Genomic DNA, 14963 nt, shown 5'->3' with positions numbered 1-14963 from the left:
ATCGATAATTAAAGCCACCCTTAAAAATGGGGTAAAATTACATGAAGGGATACGTTTCAAGATAAGGAAAATAGTTTTGTCCTAAACTGAGACAAATTAACCAGAAAGTATACAGACCCATTCGGTTACTTACTTTCTTCCCTTAAAACTTTAATAAAAAATATGGGGCAACACTAACAAATATGATAATTAAATGAAAAGAGTGAACAACCAAAATATTATCACGAGTGCCGAAGAACGCCTGGATTTAACGAGTGTGTGGAACCTGTTCCACGCACGAGTGAAATCCTCTAGCATTCTTGGCACGAGTGATCATATTTTGCTTATTCACGATAACCAATTGATTATCCTATTAATCATATAGATTTTCTTCATAATTTATCAATATTTTCAACATGAAGTTTGAATTCTGTAATTTGCGAATTGATATAACAAATGTGAGGTATTGGCGGTAGAAAGTCAGGGAGTGAAATTACCGAAGTTATTTCACAGTATGAATTATAGAAATTCATTACACTGTGAACATTCGATAAAACTGCTATCTTTATTTTAACATCCTTATTAAAGCACTAAGAGAGGTAGTCCATTTCTTACAACAAAACGGTGAAGTTATCTTAAAAGATTGACTAATACCAGGTTAATCCCATTCCTCAAGATCTTATTACAATATTTCATTTTTTTATGTTTATCATATTCATGGATATATAGATAGAAATAACACAGATGTGGCTGAGGAAAATATCTCCACGACTTCCGATCCGTCGTTCACAGAATGGGAATTGCGTGGCACTTTTGTAACTTAGGTGGAATGACGAACAGTTGGTGTTCCATTAGAAACGAACAAATCCAGAATTATTGAGAGACTACATATTTTTATGTTAATCCAATGAGACCTATATTATAGTTGAAAATATTTTATTACACATATTGCATGGAATAACCAACAAACACACTATTGTGAGAAAATGCTGACACATTCATAAAGTAATTTGCTAATATAAAAAAAGACGGGATATATAAATCCTTGTGGTCAAGCCTTTCAACAATTTTAATTACAGTTTCACATTGTCTGTTAATGGAAAGTACGATAAATCTTTTGTAACTTATGTACATGCTTTTAATCTTATATGAAATAGATTATCGTAACAATGGGCAACACATTATGGATAATTTTGACGAAGAAAGGGAAATCGACACTGTTGCAATCAATCAAGATATGTGTCCTTCTACATAACGAAATCTATGAACAAAATCAATAACCACAATAACCATTGCACAGTTCAAAAATTACAAATTAAAACAAAACTCGAAAATATCCCCGTTTATTCATTTTCAAAGTCATTTTAAAGGAAGAATTAACCTTCAGATAGAAAAGCCTATATCTAATACAATTCAAGGGTGGTGTACAAATTGTTTCCAATAAGGATCGAAACACGCATGCTCTTGCACTTGCTGGCGACAGCCAGTTTACTTTGAAAACTTTACTAAGAAATAAAATAATGCGCCATATACTTGCTTGGTAATACCACCAGTAAGACTTACAATATTGTTCACATCTAAACACAAAGAAAATTGTTCTCTTCTTTGGAAGAGTAAGCAAGGGAACCAAGGTTATAGCGGTAATCAAAAGAATGTAATCCAGGGACAAAGACCAGGCATGGTAAACAGACATACACAACAAAGAACATAAAGTAACTAAAATCATACATACAAGGTAACAAAAGCAAATGAGCAACTAGGACTCCACTAAAAACTGGGAGCATGGACAAGGTGCACCGGTAGGGTAAGCTTTTCTGCTTTTCTAGAAATACCCGCCGAGTTGCTCATAAAAAGTCAAGTCCGGAGTATATAAACGAGTAAAGGAAAACTATGACCCGTTGAATAAATCAGTTGTCATGGTGCAGATGGATACACCAAAATTATCCACGAGTTCATGAGTTTTTTTCGAAAAAAGATAGTACACGTATAACTTAAAAAAACAAAATCATATATGATCTTGTATTTGTGTGCATTTGTACTTGTAATAATCTAATTTTACATCTGTGCTCCGACTGTGCGTCTGGCTTGAATTACTAATAGAGTTTAAGTTTGTTTAACTTAATAAGGACATAATTTATGTCAATGCATAATTCTCATACTTCTTACCGTGTCCATATCGTTGTCTGTTACAGTCCATATTTGCTTCTCTTTGATAGAATTACAAACATTCTGCAACGTTGCGGATGTGAACGAGTTTAAGTTAAATTAAAAATTGAAGCTTTATAAACAATTTTATCGAAATTAGCCTTAAACTTTCAAATATGTAAAGAAAAACTATTTTGATTAAAACCCAAATGTAAATTTTCCACTTAAGCTTAAAAAGTCAGGAAAATGAAAAATAATTTATACAAGGCCTGCAGAGTTAAACATAAAATGCCATGTCCAGAATAGTCGGAAGTGGAAAAAAAGTTATGACATTGTGAATAAATCGATTATCTCTTAATGGATAAATCAGTTAATGATGACGAACACAAAACTTTTGTCGTGATTTTTATCTCAGTTTGTAGCAGTTGAACCCTATTTCAAAGTACAATTGGGATTTATTTAACTCCCTACGAAAAGCCCGCACAGTGTCGGCAAGTTCTGACATATCCGATATTTTATGTGTATAAATTGTGACAAGACTCCTCCAGGTGTTAAAAGGACGTTGAAAATAGATTTAACAGTACTCACGGTGTCCATATCTTTGTTGGAAATCGTCAGTAGGTGCCTGTTTCTGATTGTGTTACAAACAAACTACAATTGAAAACGTTAATATCTGCATTGAATCTGATAAACATCCATACTTTATGTTGAGACATACTATACTTATACGATACTGAACACAAACATTCTTTATCGACAAATCATAATGTTACAAAATATGATTCGTTTTCATTTATACTCGGCGTCACATAAATAACATACTGTTAAAATATGAATTAAAATATTTTCTACGACTTTATTGACACCTACCGTCGTTTAAATTGTCTTAAATGACTTGCTCATTCGTTTAGCCAAACGGCTTCTCCCTAAACATTGAATCGTTAAATTCCGGTCAGATTTTAATTCTTGGTGCCAATATTTACATTGTAAAAAGTCGGCCATGTTTACAGTGATCGGGTTGCTAGGAGATGTTGTTTACGTTTAAATGGTTTGTCCAAAAACCAAAGAACCCAGAATGCATTTCGGCGTTATTTCGGATATCTCGAATTTATTTTACGCCAACAACGTACAATACCGAGAAGTTGATCAAGCAGACGATTGTCACCGGAGTTCGACGGGAACTTACGAATTTCGTTTGTAAACAAATCGTCCCGTAGAAACCAACATGGCGGATATTAGTATGGGATTTTCCCGTAAGGATTTGTTACGCATGATTTAAGCTAATAAGCGACTCGTTTAGGGAGAAGCCGTTTGGCTAAACGAATGAGCAAGTCATTTAAGACAATTTAAACGACGGTAGGTGTATAAAGTCGTAGAAAATATTTTTATTCAAATTTTAACAGTATATTATTTATGTGACGCCGAGTATAGTAAGTTTAAACGTTTACAGTATTTATAAAAGTTAAAAATTATTTAAAGAGTAATCAAGGGAACCAAGGTTATAGCGGTAATCAAAAGAATGTATTCCAGGAACAACGACCAGACATGGAAAACAGGCATACACAACAAAGAACATAAAGTAACTAAAATCATACATACAAAGTAACAAAAGCAAATGAGCAACTCGGACTCCACTAAAAACTGGGAGCATGGACCAGGTGCACCGGTAGGGTAAGCGTCCTCTGATTTTCTAGAAACTCCCGCCAAGTTGCTCATAAAAAGTCAAGTCCGGGGTAGACAAACGAGGAAAGGAAAACTATGAATAAATCAGTTACCATGGTGGAAATGGGTACACCATAACAATCTACGAGTTCATGATGACGACCATAAAATTTCGGTATTGGTGACTAGTCGTAGAAAATATTTTTATTCAAATTTTAACAGTATGTTATTTATGTGACGCCGAGTATAGTAATAAAGTATTTTGCATAAAAACATACCCTTTTGATACTTTGAATTGGTGACTCAATGTAGGTAAATGAACCACTGTCGTAATGTACTACGGAAAGACAATGTGTGGCCTTTTTGTCACTGGCACCTTCGACGGGATGTAATTGTGTATTTTCCAGTATTCCTTCCTAAAACATTCAGTATTGTCCACATAATAGATTTTTTCCCAAAATTTCATCATTCAAACCATGGTTACGTTGATTTCCCGTTCGCAGACTTTTTTTAACATTCAAAAAAATACAAAATCGTGTAAATTGTTGATTGTAGCAAAGAAGATGTATGTAAATTGATGATGTCTCTATGGCAATAAAGGTTTGTTTTAGTGCGTAGATTGGTCGACTAAAACATTTACATTTAATTACGAATTATTACATTTTGACCTAGGCTTATTCTAATCTTGACTAGATAGTACGACCTTTTTTGTCTACAGTTATACCTGTATATCTAACTATAATATAACTAATATTTGTTTATAAACTGCTTTGTGATTCATGTTACATACCCCAAAAGAAGTTCAAACCGACTAAACTGGTATAAGAATTATAATATTTTTCATTAGATCTTAACCTTGTATTGTCGATGACTTGTTTTCCTTTTACATCGAGTTATTTCTTCACGTCCATATGTAGCCTCATGCTGTAAAAAAATGTTTTTAAAAATGATTTTCTCGGGCAATTTTAAAATTTTAGTGGAAGACAAATAATTTAGTTATTTATGATAAACATGTAAAGGAACGTTCTGTATAATATATTTTGAACTTTGAAATTTTGAAGGATTTATTCAGTTTTTGTTTTTACTTTTTTGGTGAAAATCCGGTATCAAAAATCATGAAGAACAAGAGACTTTCAGTAGCCTGAATCGCTCACTTGGTTGAATTTTGCGCTTCAAGGACAATAAATTAAACAAAAAGTTCTCCAGCAATTTTGACTCAAGAAATTTTTGATAGGACTTATCATAAGGATCATTAGAAGTGAAAGTCTAAATCTATCATAGTTTTCAAGACATTGGCTGAAAACTGTTTCATTTTCCCCTGCCAAGGTCAATAACTCTTATAAGATAGCATCTGACAAATTATATGCCTGTAGTTCTGAAAATAAGGCTCATTTCAGCTATTGAAAGAATTTGGCTAAACCTAACGGTTTTAGAGATATATACGAAAAACTAGTGTCTGATCCCTATGTTCTAATTTTAGGAACAGTGGCCATGTTTTTGACAGATCAAAAAACCTCACTTCATTTCTATGCAGGATACCCCAAGGAACACTTATACCGAGTTTTGGTTTTAATTAGTAAAATAGTGTCAGAAGATTTTTGAAAGAAATATTATAAAAAATAGCAAAAAAAAAAAAAAACGTTGAAAAAGGGCAATAACTCTAACATGGCTTAATAGATCTCATCATGCTGAACACTTTTACTCAGTCAGAATTTCGCTAAACCTAACCATTTTTGAGATATATGCAAAAAACTACTGTTAGAACCCCTATGTTGTATTGTTAGTAACAGCGGCCATGTTTTTCAACAGATCAAATATTCACACATCCGTTCCATGCAGGATACCCCAAGAAACATTCATACTAAGTTTAATTCCAATTGGTCAAGTAGTTTTAGAAGAGAATATTTTTGAAAAATTGTTAAAGACGGACGACGACGGACGCCAAGTAATGGCAATAGTTCACATGGCCTTCGGCCCGGTAAGCTAATTAACTTGTAACCAAAACGATATTCCTACCTTCAAGCCTGGATATATCTTTTGTAATTCCTCATTAATGGCGCTCATTTGCCAACTAACATTTAGTTCACTGAAATTGGTATGTAATGTCTTTGGTGGCCCCTGCAAAATATTAATAGAATTTTGTTTATTCTATGCAATGCTTATATTTAAAAGAAAGACATGCTTAATGCTGGAATTTACAACTTTGTGTAAATGATGTATGTTTTATTTGCTTGGTTTTTGCAACTACCAACAGCCTGACACACATGTATAACATTTGTAGTGATATATTACATTTACGCTTCACTTTTCTTGCGATCGAAATAAAATATATAGCAACAAAAATATTAATGATTATACATATAGCCTTGAAACTGTTTGTATAACTTGATTTAACATTTTTAATAATATAAAATATTCATAAAGTAATGTTACTCTTTTGAGGTTTTATTCTCTTTGTAAACAGTATTTAGATAAAAGAAACATTTAAAGGAAGCATTTTACAATTATGAAATTTTTAAAATTTAAAACCTAAAAAAAAATACATTTGCAAGTATGATTTCGATAGAATATTAGTAAGTTGCATCTAAAAACAATTGAACATGCCTTAAGCGGTCTTTACATCCAAAGCAGAACGAAATCATGGTTGGAGAAAAGAGTTGTTCAAGATACGGGTTAATAACATAGAATGTAAAGCAGGGTTTTCTTTAATGATATTTGTAGACAACTTATTGGTAAATGCAGGGGGCAGTCGTTAAGACAGGCTAGACTGTATCAAAGGTTTGCAATGACTCTCACAGAAATGTATTTGTCATGTCGTATAAAGAAATCAAAATGAACATACCTTACAATATATGTTAATATTTTCGTGATCCCGACATTTTTCCTTTTTCGTCTTTTTGGGTGGAGATGGTTCCTTTATATTCTTAATATAAAACATGACTCAACATGTTACACAATTAATGCATGTATTAGTGTCATTGCTCAAGTTCCTATTAATATATTTATAATATTACATTTGACAATGTTGTGACTCGTAATGTCTTTGTCTTGGATCTAATGTTTCTTTTTGAAATATGCTTTTCAGCTCTTGCCAAATCCATTTTTAATATGCTTATTTCCTTATCAATCTCTATCTCCCCTTTCCATTACCCCATATAAATATTGTAATTCCCTATTTTATCTTTATTTTACTTAAGAAAAATCTGTGTGAAACGAGTTCATTAAATACTTACGTTGAGATGCAATGAAAATCAGTTAAAATAGAAATCTTACGATATCCCCAGATATTATTTAAAAAATAAATTAGAAAACTGCATGTCATCATTGTTTAATCAAGGTCTTGCCATTCATGTCGCATTGTTTTACGCCGAGTGATATTGACAATGAATTTTGAACTGTATTTAGTTATTCATTTTTTTTTGTTATTCTACGTACTAAAAACGACACATAAGGATCACTGCCAGTTGAGATGTTGGAATCATAAGAATTGCTACTCTTTTCTCGGCATGCGGTTTTATTGATTCCTTGTAAATGGTCAATGTCTGCTGATTCTTGTGTTGCATGGGTTCTACCAAAGCTGTCAATTGAAAATGAAATGTTTAATTCGAAAAGATAAGTTTTAAATCATTACTGTATTCATCGCATTTTATGTTTATAATGAGAGATTATGAAATGATTCGGAAAACAAGCTTTGGTTATATCAATTAGGCATTGATCGGTAAGAAGACATTTACATAAGTGTCATATTTATATCATTCATTTTCTTTCACGAAATTTCATTTTGTTTTGTTTTAGAACAAGCAATATTGCCTCCAGAAGACTCAAAACAACAACTATCTAGTATTCTAGATAGCAACATTCTAAATAAGATTTTTCGCATATATTCCTTAATTCATTTTTTTAATATTGAATTTTCTAATTACATGTATCTATCCCTTGTGAAATAAAAAAAATGGACTTGTATATATTCGAGTGTTGTTCGTGCATGTATTTACAAATTGTGTTAACACATACATTCATCTTATTATCTTAAATTATCCAGTAGTTTCACTTACTCAAATGACACGTATGGGTCGCTACTACCGGAACTGCAACTGTTGAAACTGTTCCGAAATCCATCGACCACTCTATGTAATGCCGTAGGTACATCTATTCCTTTGCGCAACATTCTTGAAGATTTATTTAAATTTGAAAACTGCAAAACTGCAATGAAACACATTTCATTAAATATTCTCAAGATCTTCAATCGTCGACATTTTTTCATAAATACAAATTCGGTTAGACTTCTTTAATATATTTGACAGATCAAAAACCAGCCTTAACGGAACAATTCCACATTTTGCATACCTTATATCACATCCCTAGACCTATATACACTACTAAGTTATACAAGTCTGAATAGAGTACATTGTGTTTTAACTTGTTCTATTTCTGTCTTAACTTTTCTAAATATGTCTAAAAAATACTTGGATTATCTTGACCGAGTAACACCTTGTCCAAACTAGTCTCAACTATTACTATTCTCGACCATGTCTCGACTTGTCTTGACACAGTCTTCACCTGTCTTGACCAAGTTTTCACAGGTCTTAAATTGTCTCGACCAGTCTCAAACAGTCTCAAATAGTCTCGATTTAGTCTCAACCAGTCTCGACTAAGTCTTAAACTGTCTCAACAGTTTAATTCAAAGCTCGAACAGTCTCATCAACATTATTAGTCTCGACATGAGTTTTTCATCCATTATAGCATTATATATTTTGGAAATTGCTTTAATTTATTTAAAAGTGGGAATGTTTATTATATTTGAAGTATATTTTTCTTCTGAATAAAAATACTTTTTATTATAATATCTAAATATTAGATATACCTTTACTTTAATATTTCACGACATATTGTCATTTTGTCAATGTTGTACATTATATATATACTTACATGTACTTCCTTGTTATCTTTCAAAAGTGGCTTTTGTTCACTTATTCGTTATGGTAATTAGCGTTTTATTTAAGCCACTTCAAACATATAATATTCTTATTTTTTCTTACCGGGGATATATCTAAATAGTTGTGGGCCTTGAAATATTGCGTTTTACTAGGGTCTGTAACTTATGAAATAATGAAAATAAAAATGTACTTCATTTTCAAAAGTTACTTAAAATTACACAAATATTCCAATTTTTTTAACAAAATAAATGCATATATTTAGATAACTTTAAAGTTTTACAATGGACTTAAAAACTGCCATATGAGGGGTAGTACCCTAGAGGAGGTTCCCTAACTTGAGGTCTTGTAACATCTGATAGTCGGTATAGGGGAGATTTCCCTGATATCAACTATTTTATGTGAGAGATTTTGCTTGACAAACTTTTTCGTCCCCAAAACATGTTAAAACAAATTTTGTAAAATGTTTATTGTTCTTGTTATATAACATTACATTAAAACACTGTGGTAGATCAAAACTGATTGTTTCCTCATTTAAAAACTCTGCAACTTGTTTCATGATTAAATAATCATATTGTACCATATGAAGTCATACATGTATATCTGTCTATTAATTGCAAGCCCACACCTGTGTCAACAGATCCTTGAACAATGGAAAGATCAAAGAGGCTGCCCAAGCTATCTTTAATTGAGGGAAAATCGTCCCTTGAATTAACTAGAAATGAAGTCCGGTACATAATGTATTTGCAAATCAGTCCAAAGTTAAGTTATAAATCTATACATCATCGTGGATTTATCGCAGAGAATCTGAATAACTAAAATAAATAGCCGACAACAGGGTTGTGGCACAATTGACATAAACGATCATTTTTTAAAAGAATTATTAAATATAGAAATATTAGTTTCAAAATTCTAGTCTAATATTACATGTAAACATATTTTAAATTAATAATCTAAAATTTGGTTGCACCTTTGAGGTGAAAATACGCGAAGTTCTATTTTTATATTTATTCCGATGAGGCATTTGTTATTTTCTCGCTCATTCGGCTTTACTTTTCACTCGCTATAAACACAAATGCTTCATACACATGTATGAATAGCCCATGTAACTTATCGAAAACAGATAGTACTTCTATTATCAATGGTATTACTCAGTGCGTGATTTATCTGCTGCATATTTCAAACCCCAGCCTGGAAATTAATTGTGCGTGTGAATTATACATGTAAGATACATGTGATGTTAAGGAAATGAGCCTCTGTACCAAACATCACAAAATGAAAATAATTAATCGTTAAGGTAATTTGTATGTTTATAGTTGAGTTGTCTAAGAGTAAGCAAGGGAAACATGGTTATAGCGGTAATCAAAAGAATGTAATCCAGGGACAAATCCAGACGAGGAAAACAGACATACACAACAAAGAACATAAAGTAACTAAAATCATACATACAAAGTAAAAAAAGCAAATGAGCAACTCGGACTCCACTAAAAACTGGGAGCATGGACAAGGTGCACCGGTAGGGCAAGCGTCCTTTGCTTTTCTAGAAACACCCGCCGAGTTACTCATAAAAAGTCAAGTCCGGGGTAGACAAACGAAGAAAGGAAAACCATGACCCGTTGAATAAATCAGTTTTCATGGTGCAGAAGGATACACCATAACGATCCACGAGTTCATTATGACGACCATAAAACTTCTGTAGTGTTGACTTCAATCTTTTTGCAACATAACTCTGTTCCAGAAGCCTATTTGTTAGAGTTCTAGCGCGATACAAAACGTCTGCGTTGTTTCGGCAAGCTCTGGCATAACGTATGAATTGTGATATGAACACTCCATACGCAGGTGCTGAAGGGATGTTTCCACAACTGAAAGGAAAGTTGACAATTCTGAATGAAAAGTCATCACGTTTGTCGTAAAGTTTGGTCAATAGTTTTCCTTTACCATCGACTTCTATGTGTAGGTCAAGATATAAGGTTGACTTCACAGTGTCCTTAGTATACTTTATCTCAAGTTCGTTTGGATAGATGCGACGTATCAAATCCCAAAAATTAGGATTGTTTAAAGATAATACGTCATCTATATAGCGGAAACTGAGATTGAAGGATCTAGCGAAACGATATTCGTTCTTTCTGATCAGATAGGCTATAAAGTCAGCCTCATAAGAGTAAAGGAATAGGTCAGCAAGTAAAGGAGCACAATTTGTTCTCATTGGAATGCGACCGTTTTTTTATGAAAAACACGTCCACCACACTGGACAAATATGTTGTCGATTAAAAATTCCGTTATTTTGTAAACATCTGCCTCTGTATATTTGGAAGATGATTTGGAATTATTTCTTACGAAGTATGAGGAATCTCTACCAAAAACTATTTAATTTTTAAATAGAAATATCAACGTAAATTTTATACATGTAATTGTGGAGTAAGGGAATGGCCTTAAATCTCCATTCAGATCGGAATTTTATCATTTTCTTTTTTTATTTCTTTCTTACGAGTGTTACTACATGTGTACAAGGTTTAAATTTTATTCATATTTCACGTCTTCTGTTCACTTGGTCGGTACTAGATTTTATAATATTACTTTGATACCAAAAATGAACTGTATATACATGTAAAAGTATCCGCAAGTATATCAAATAATTCCACTCAGTATCTGTGTAATGTTATTAATGACGCAATATACACGTGTAAATACTGAAATACTGTGGTTTTTATCTTTGAATTATTAAATTTGGACTGTTTATAGTCCTTAATTACTAAATATATGTTATAGTTCAAGATTCATTTGGGACTGGTCGGGACTTCTTTAAGACTATTCAAGACTGGTAAAACTGTTCAAGACTCTTACAGACAGGTTAAGACTCGTGAAAACTTGGTCGAGACTGGTCAAGACAAGATAAGACAAGTCGAAACTGGTTTAAGACAAGTCAAGACACAGTCGAGACTTTCTGAGACTTGATTAGACATGGTGAGACTCAGTCGAGACAAATCAAGTATTTTTTTCAGACATATTTAGAGAAGTCAAGACAGAGTTAGCACAAGTTAGAACAAAATGTACCCTATTCAGACTTATATAACTTTGTGGTGATAGCATACCCTATATTATACCCCTTGCCCTGTATCATATACCGTATGTTGTACCCCTATACAGAACTAAGTTAAAATTCAGTTAAAATATACAATATGAAGAATATTGACATGCCAAAATCTGTAACACATGCCGTATTCTAAAACATGTCACCATATTACATAATTTTAGGGTAAAGTCTAGTAAGAATTGGAATATACATCATGAAATAAATGAACGATTTAGTGTTTCTACTCCAACGTCGTACTTGTGATCATACAAAAACGAGCAGAACGTCCTTATCCTATTCTTAACATAAAAAATAAAACATTTACAGAAAAGCTGAACGAACTTACCTTATATCATTATTTAAGGATGTTTTGTTTGAAATTTGAACTTTGTAACCCCGACAAAAACAATCTTTATACCTTACACACTAGCAAGAGTTGTTTTTCTTTCCTTTTCATTTTATTCATAATAATACACTTGATGTCAATGATAGAAGTGAATATAAGAATATATGAAATTTATTGAAGCAAGGGTCAGCTATGGCAATAAATCGCCGTTTTTAATCTTGAAGGTTGGGGTAATCATTTGTTCAAATTGTTTACGTAAGCAATTGTAGAAACAGGATTTAACATAGATTTCTACCCTATTTCAATGAAAAACGGAATGGGATGGTGTTTAATATGCCCAATAAAACAAGGAGAGAAAACAACTTTTTTGTACTCTCATTTTATCAATACGCTGATAACAATCAGGAAGTTTATGTTCAATAGATAGATTTTATTGATATATCGGTTATCTTTAGATTGTACATGCTATAACATTTAGTAAAATCAAATATACATTGGGTTTTGGTATTGTAAGGCAATTAGTACCAACAATGCAATACTTTCAAATGTTAAAGGAGGTAATATTCCTGTTGTAAAAAGAAATACATCCAGTCTCCCTTCTTTCATATGAGTCCGTTAATTTAAAAAAAAAATTGTCTTACCTACCAGTTCAACAGGTAAATCGAATGGCCCATCGACACATATTTATTCATATTGTGCCTTTAAAATAAATGATTTGTTTTTGTTTTATCCAAAAAACCAATAGCATTTAGTATTTGAAAGTTGAAAAACCATGTATACTTTGAAAAAAGAATTATTTACAAAAGTAATAGTGAACATCCGTAAGAATGATTCAGTATGATGGATGATCTAGTACTAATTTAAAACAAGTATGGTCTAAAAAAATAAGTATTACCCACAGCTAGCAAATCAGATATTTGGCTGACGTGCGATCTAAAACCAAACGTAAATTGAATGCGCCCAGAGTGTATAAAAATAAAGTTTAACCCTAATTACATCCCATACAACCTAAACAACAATAGTTTGTTTGATTTCGCATGTCATTTTTTTTATTTATAGAGAATTGTTTTAATAATTTATGATAACTATTGAAAAGAAATAGGTATTCATAAGGTTCGTGTATTCTGTTTTACCAAGGGACTCAGACCTTTTTGAACTGAATTTTAGGCGTATTGAATAGTGTCATATATTTGTTCCACAGTGGCCAGATTTAAAAGGAGATGAATATGATTATGCCAAAGTACTTAAACCCCGCCGCGTTTTCTCTTTTTTTGTGTGTGTCGCAAGTCAGGAATTTCTGGCCTCTATAGGTATTGTTTTGTTTTACTTTCAGTTTACCTTAATGTTGCTGGAGTAAACACAACTATTTTGCTGTACCTGTGTGTATTTCTTTCTTTTTTTTTTGGAGCAGCTGTAGCCTATCCTGTGAAGGTTTCCGCGTCGTTCAATGACGATCATTGGTGGCATTTTCATCTCGGTGGGGTTGTTATCTCTTTGACATATTCACTATTTCCATTTTCGTTATATTCAGATGTACTTCCAACTGTGTAATCTAATTACGTGCATTTCTAATACGTATTGGCAAGATCGAAAATAAATAGATAAACCGCACTAAAGACCTCAAAACAAATTATGATTCTGAATTAAACTGGCCATGCATGTTTATTTCCGTACATAACATTCATTTGCTTATTGCAAGATTTACAGAACGTAAGAACCAATTTCATATAGCAACATTTCTATAGCTTTAAGTAGACAAAAACATAATATATAATTGCCACTTAGACTAACAGACCAACAATAAATTAAATGTATTTCATGCATATTGGATTTTTTAGGCCATATTTCAATATTATCTAAATTATACTGGTACATGCTAATTAATCTAATACATAATTAATCTAATTTCTTATAAAACAAAACTACGATTTCTAAAATATGTTATCGTATGAATTTGCAATAAGGACAAAAATCGAATTTGAAAATTTATTAAGGGTATTTACTGCTCATGTTTATTTATTTTTGTCAGCTTTTTGGAATCCTATGGCTTTTTGCAATGATTGAATTATATGAATGAAAAGTGTTATTATAATTCTTTGTCCTTTTGTAATTACTTAGATTTTATTTTTAATTTTTTGGTTTACCTTATACAGTGTACCAGGAGCCAATGATAAGTGACATTCTAATTTTCCTTAAAGCTGTGGCATTGGTACATGTAACCATTTCATTTACATCTATCGGTACTTTATCAGGGAAATACCCTACCCAAACAATGTAGTAAACCTTATTTTATCTTTCGACAATGACAATGACAATAGCTTATTTTTTTATCTGCAAAGCAGGTCAATAGGTGAAAATCGATGTAATTCAGATAATTCAGATTTACAAGTACTTATACAACGTGCTATGAAGTTAATACTTTAAACGGTATGACATTAAGCTGCATATAAACCCTCTTGATGCATAGTAAATAAAATGTTTGATAGGGATGACAACTTTTTGTATTTTACCTTGTGATAAGAATGCATTAAACTTTTTTTAAAAAATGCACTACATCATTAAATCATGCAAATTTAGTGTTTAACGTTCTACAGCAAATCCAGAATCCTTGGAATGTAGTTACAGATAATGGTGATATTGTCATTCGTTATTATTTTCCTTGCTAGCTTTCAATAACAACGAGCGTGAGTTGGTTCTCATTTTGAGTGTGAATTCTGGATGTTCGTTTGTTGTTTTATTTCACTTTTCTCTTAAATAAAAGGGGGTTATTTATTGTCTTTATAACTAATTTAACACCACCGCATACATGCGCCGTCTACAATGA

The 14963-nt window shown here is 32.1% G+C and overlaps 1 protein-coding gene across 7 annotated transcripts in view; it reads right to left on the bottom strand.

The window, feature by feature from the left end:
- The window catches only part of LOC148626437 (uncharacterized), a 30566-nt gene that overhangs the window by 5649 nt on the left and 9954 nt on the right, over positions 1-14963 (bottom strand). For 2 of the 7 annotated variants that reach the window (XM_088570440.1, XM_088570434.1), the window contains exons 2-9: positions 7842-7989; positions 7222-7363; positions 6629-6709; positions 5803-5904; positions 4642-4710; positions 4065-4202; positions 2713-2775; positions 2146-2208 (exon numbers count right to left, since the gene is read on the bottom strand). In XM_088570440.1, coding sequence (XP_088426566.1) covers positions 2146-2208; positions 2713-2775; positions 4065-4202; positions 4642-4710; positions 5803-5904; positions 6629-6709; positions 7222-7363; positions 7842-7954 — 771 coding nt within the window. In that variant the 5' untranslated portion in view covers positions 7955-7989. Of the gene's footprint in view, positions 1-2145; positions 2209-2712; positions 2776-4064; positions 4203-4641; positions 4711-5802; positions 5905-6628; positions 6710-7221; positions 7364-7841; positions 7990-12139; positions 12281-14283; positions 14401-14963 lie in introns of those variants that run through there. The other 5 variants (XM_088570435.1, XM_088570436.1, XM_088570438.1 and 2 more) reach the window with 5 other exon arrangements.

The sequence above is a fragment of the Perna viridis genome, chromosome 2, assembly GCF_037379345.1.
Source record: "Perna viridis isolate PV_CMFRI_1.1 ecotype Kerala chromosome 2, ASM3737934v1, whole genome shotgun sequence".
NCBI classification, from domain to species: domain Eukaryota; kingdom Metazoa; phylum Mollusca; class Bivalvia; order Mytilida; family Mytilidae; genus Perna; species Perna viridis.
The sequence above is the reverse complement of the archived record's forward strand: the minus strand, read 5'-3'. Positions and strand labels throughout refer to the sequence as shown.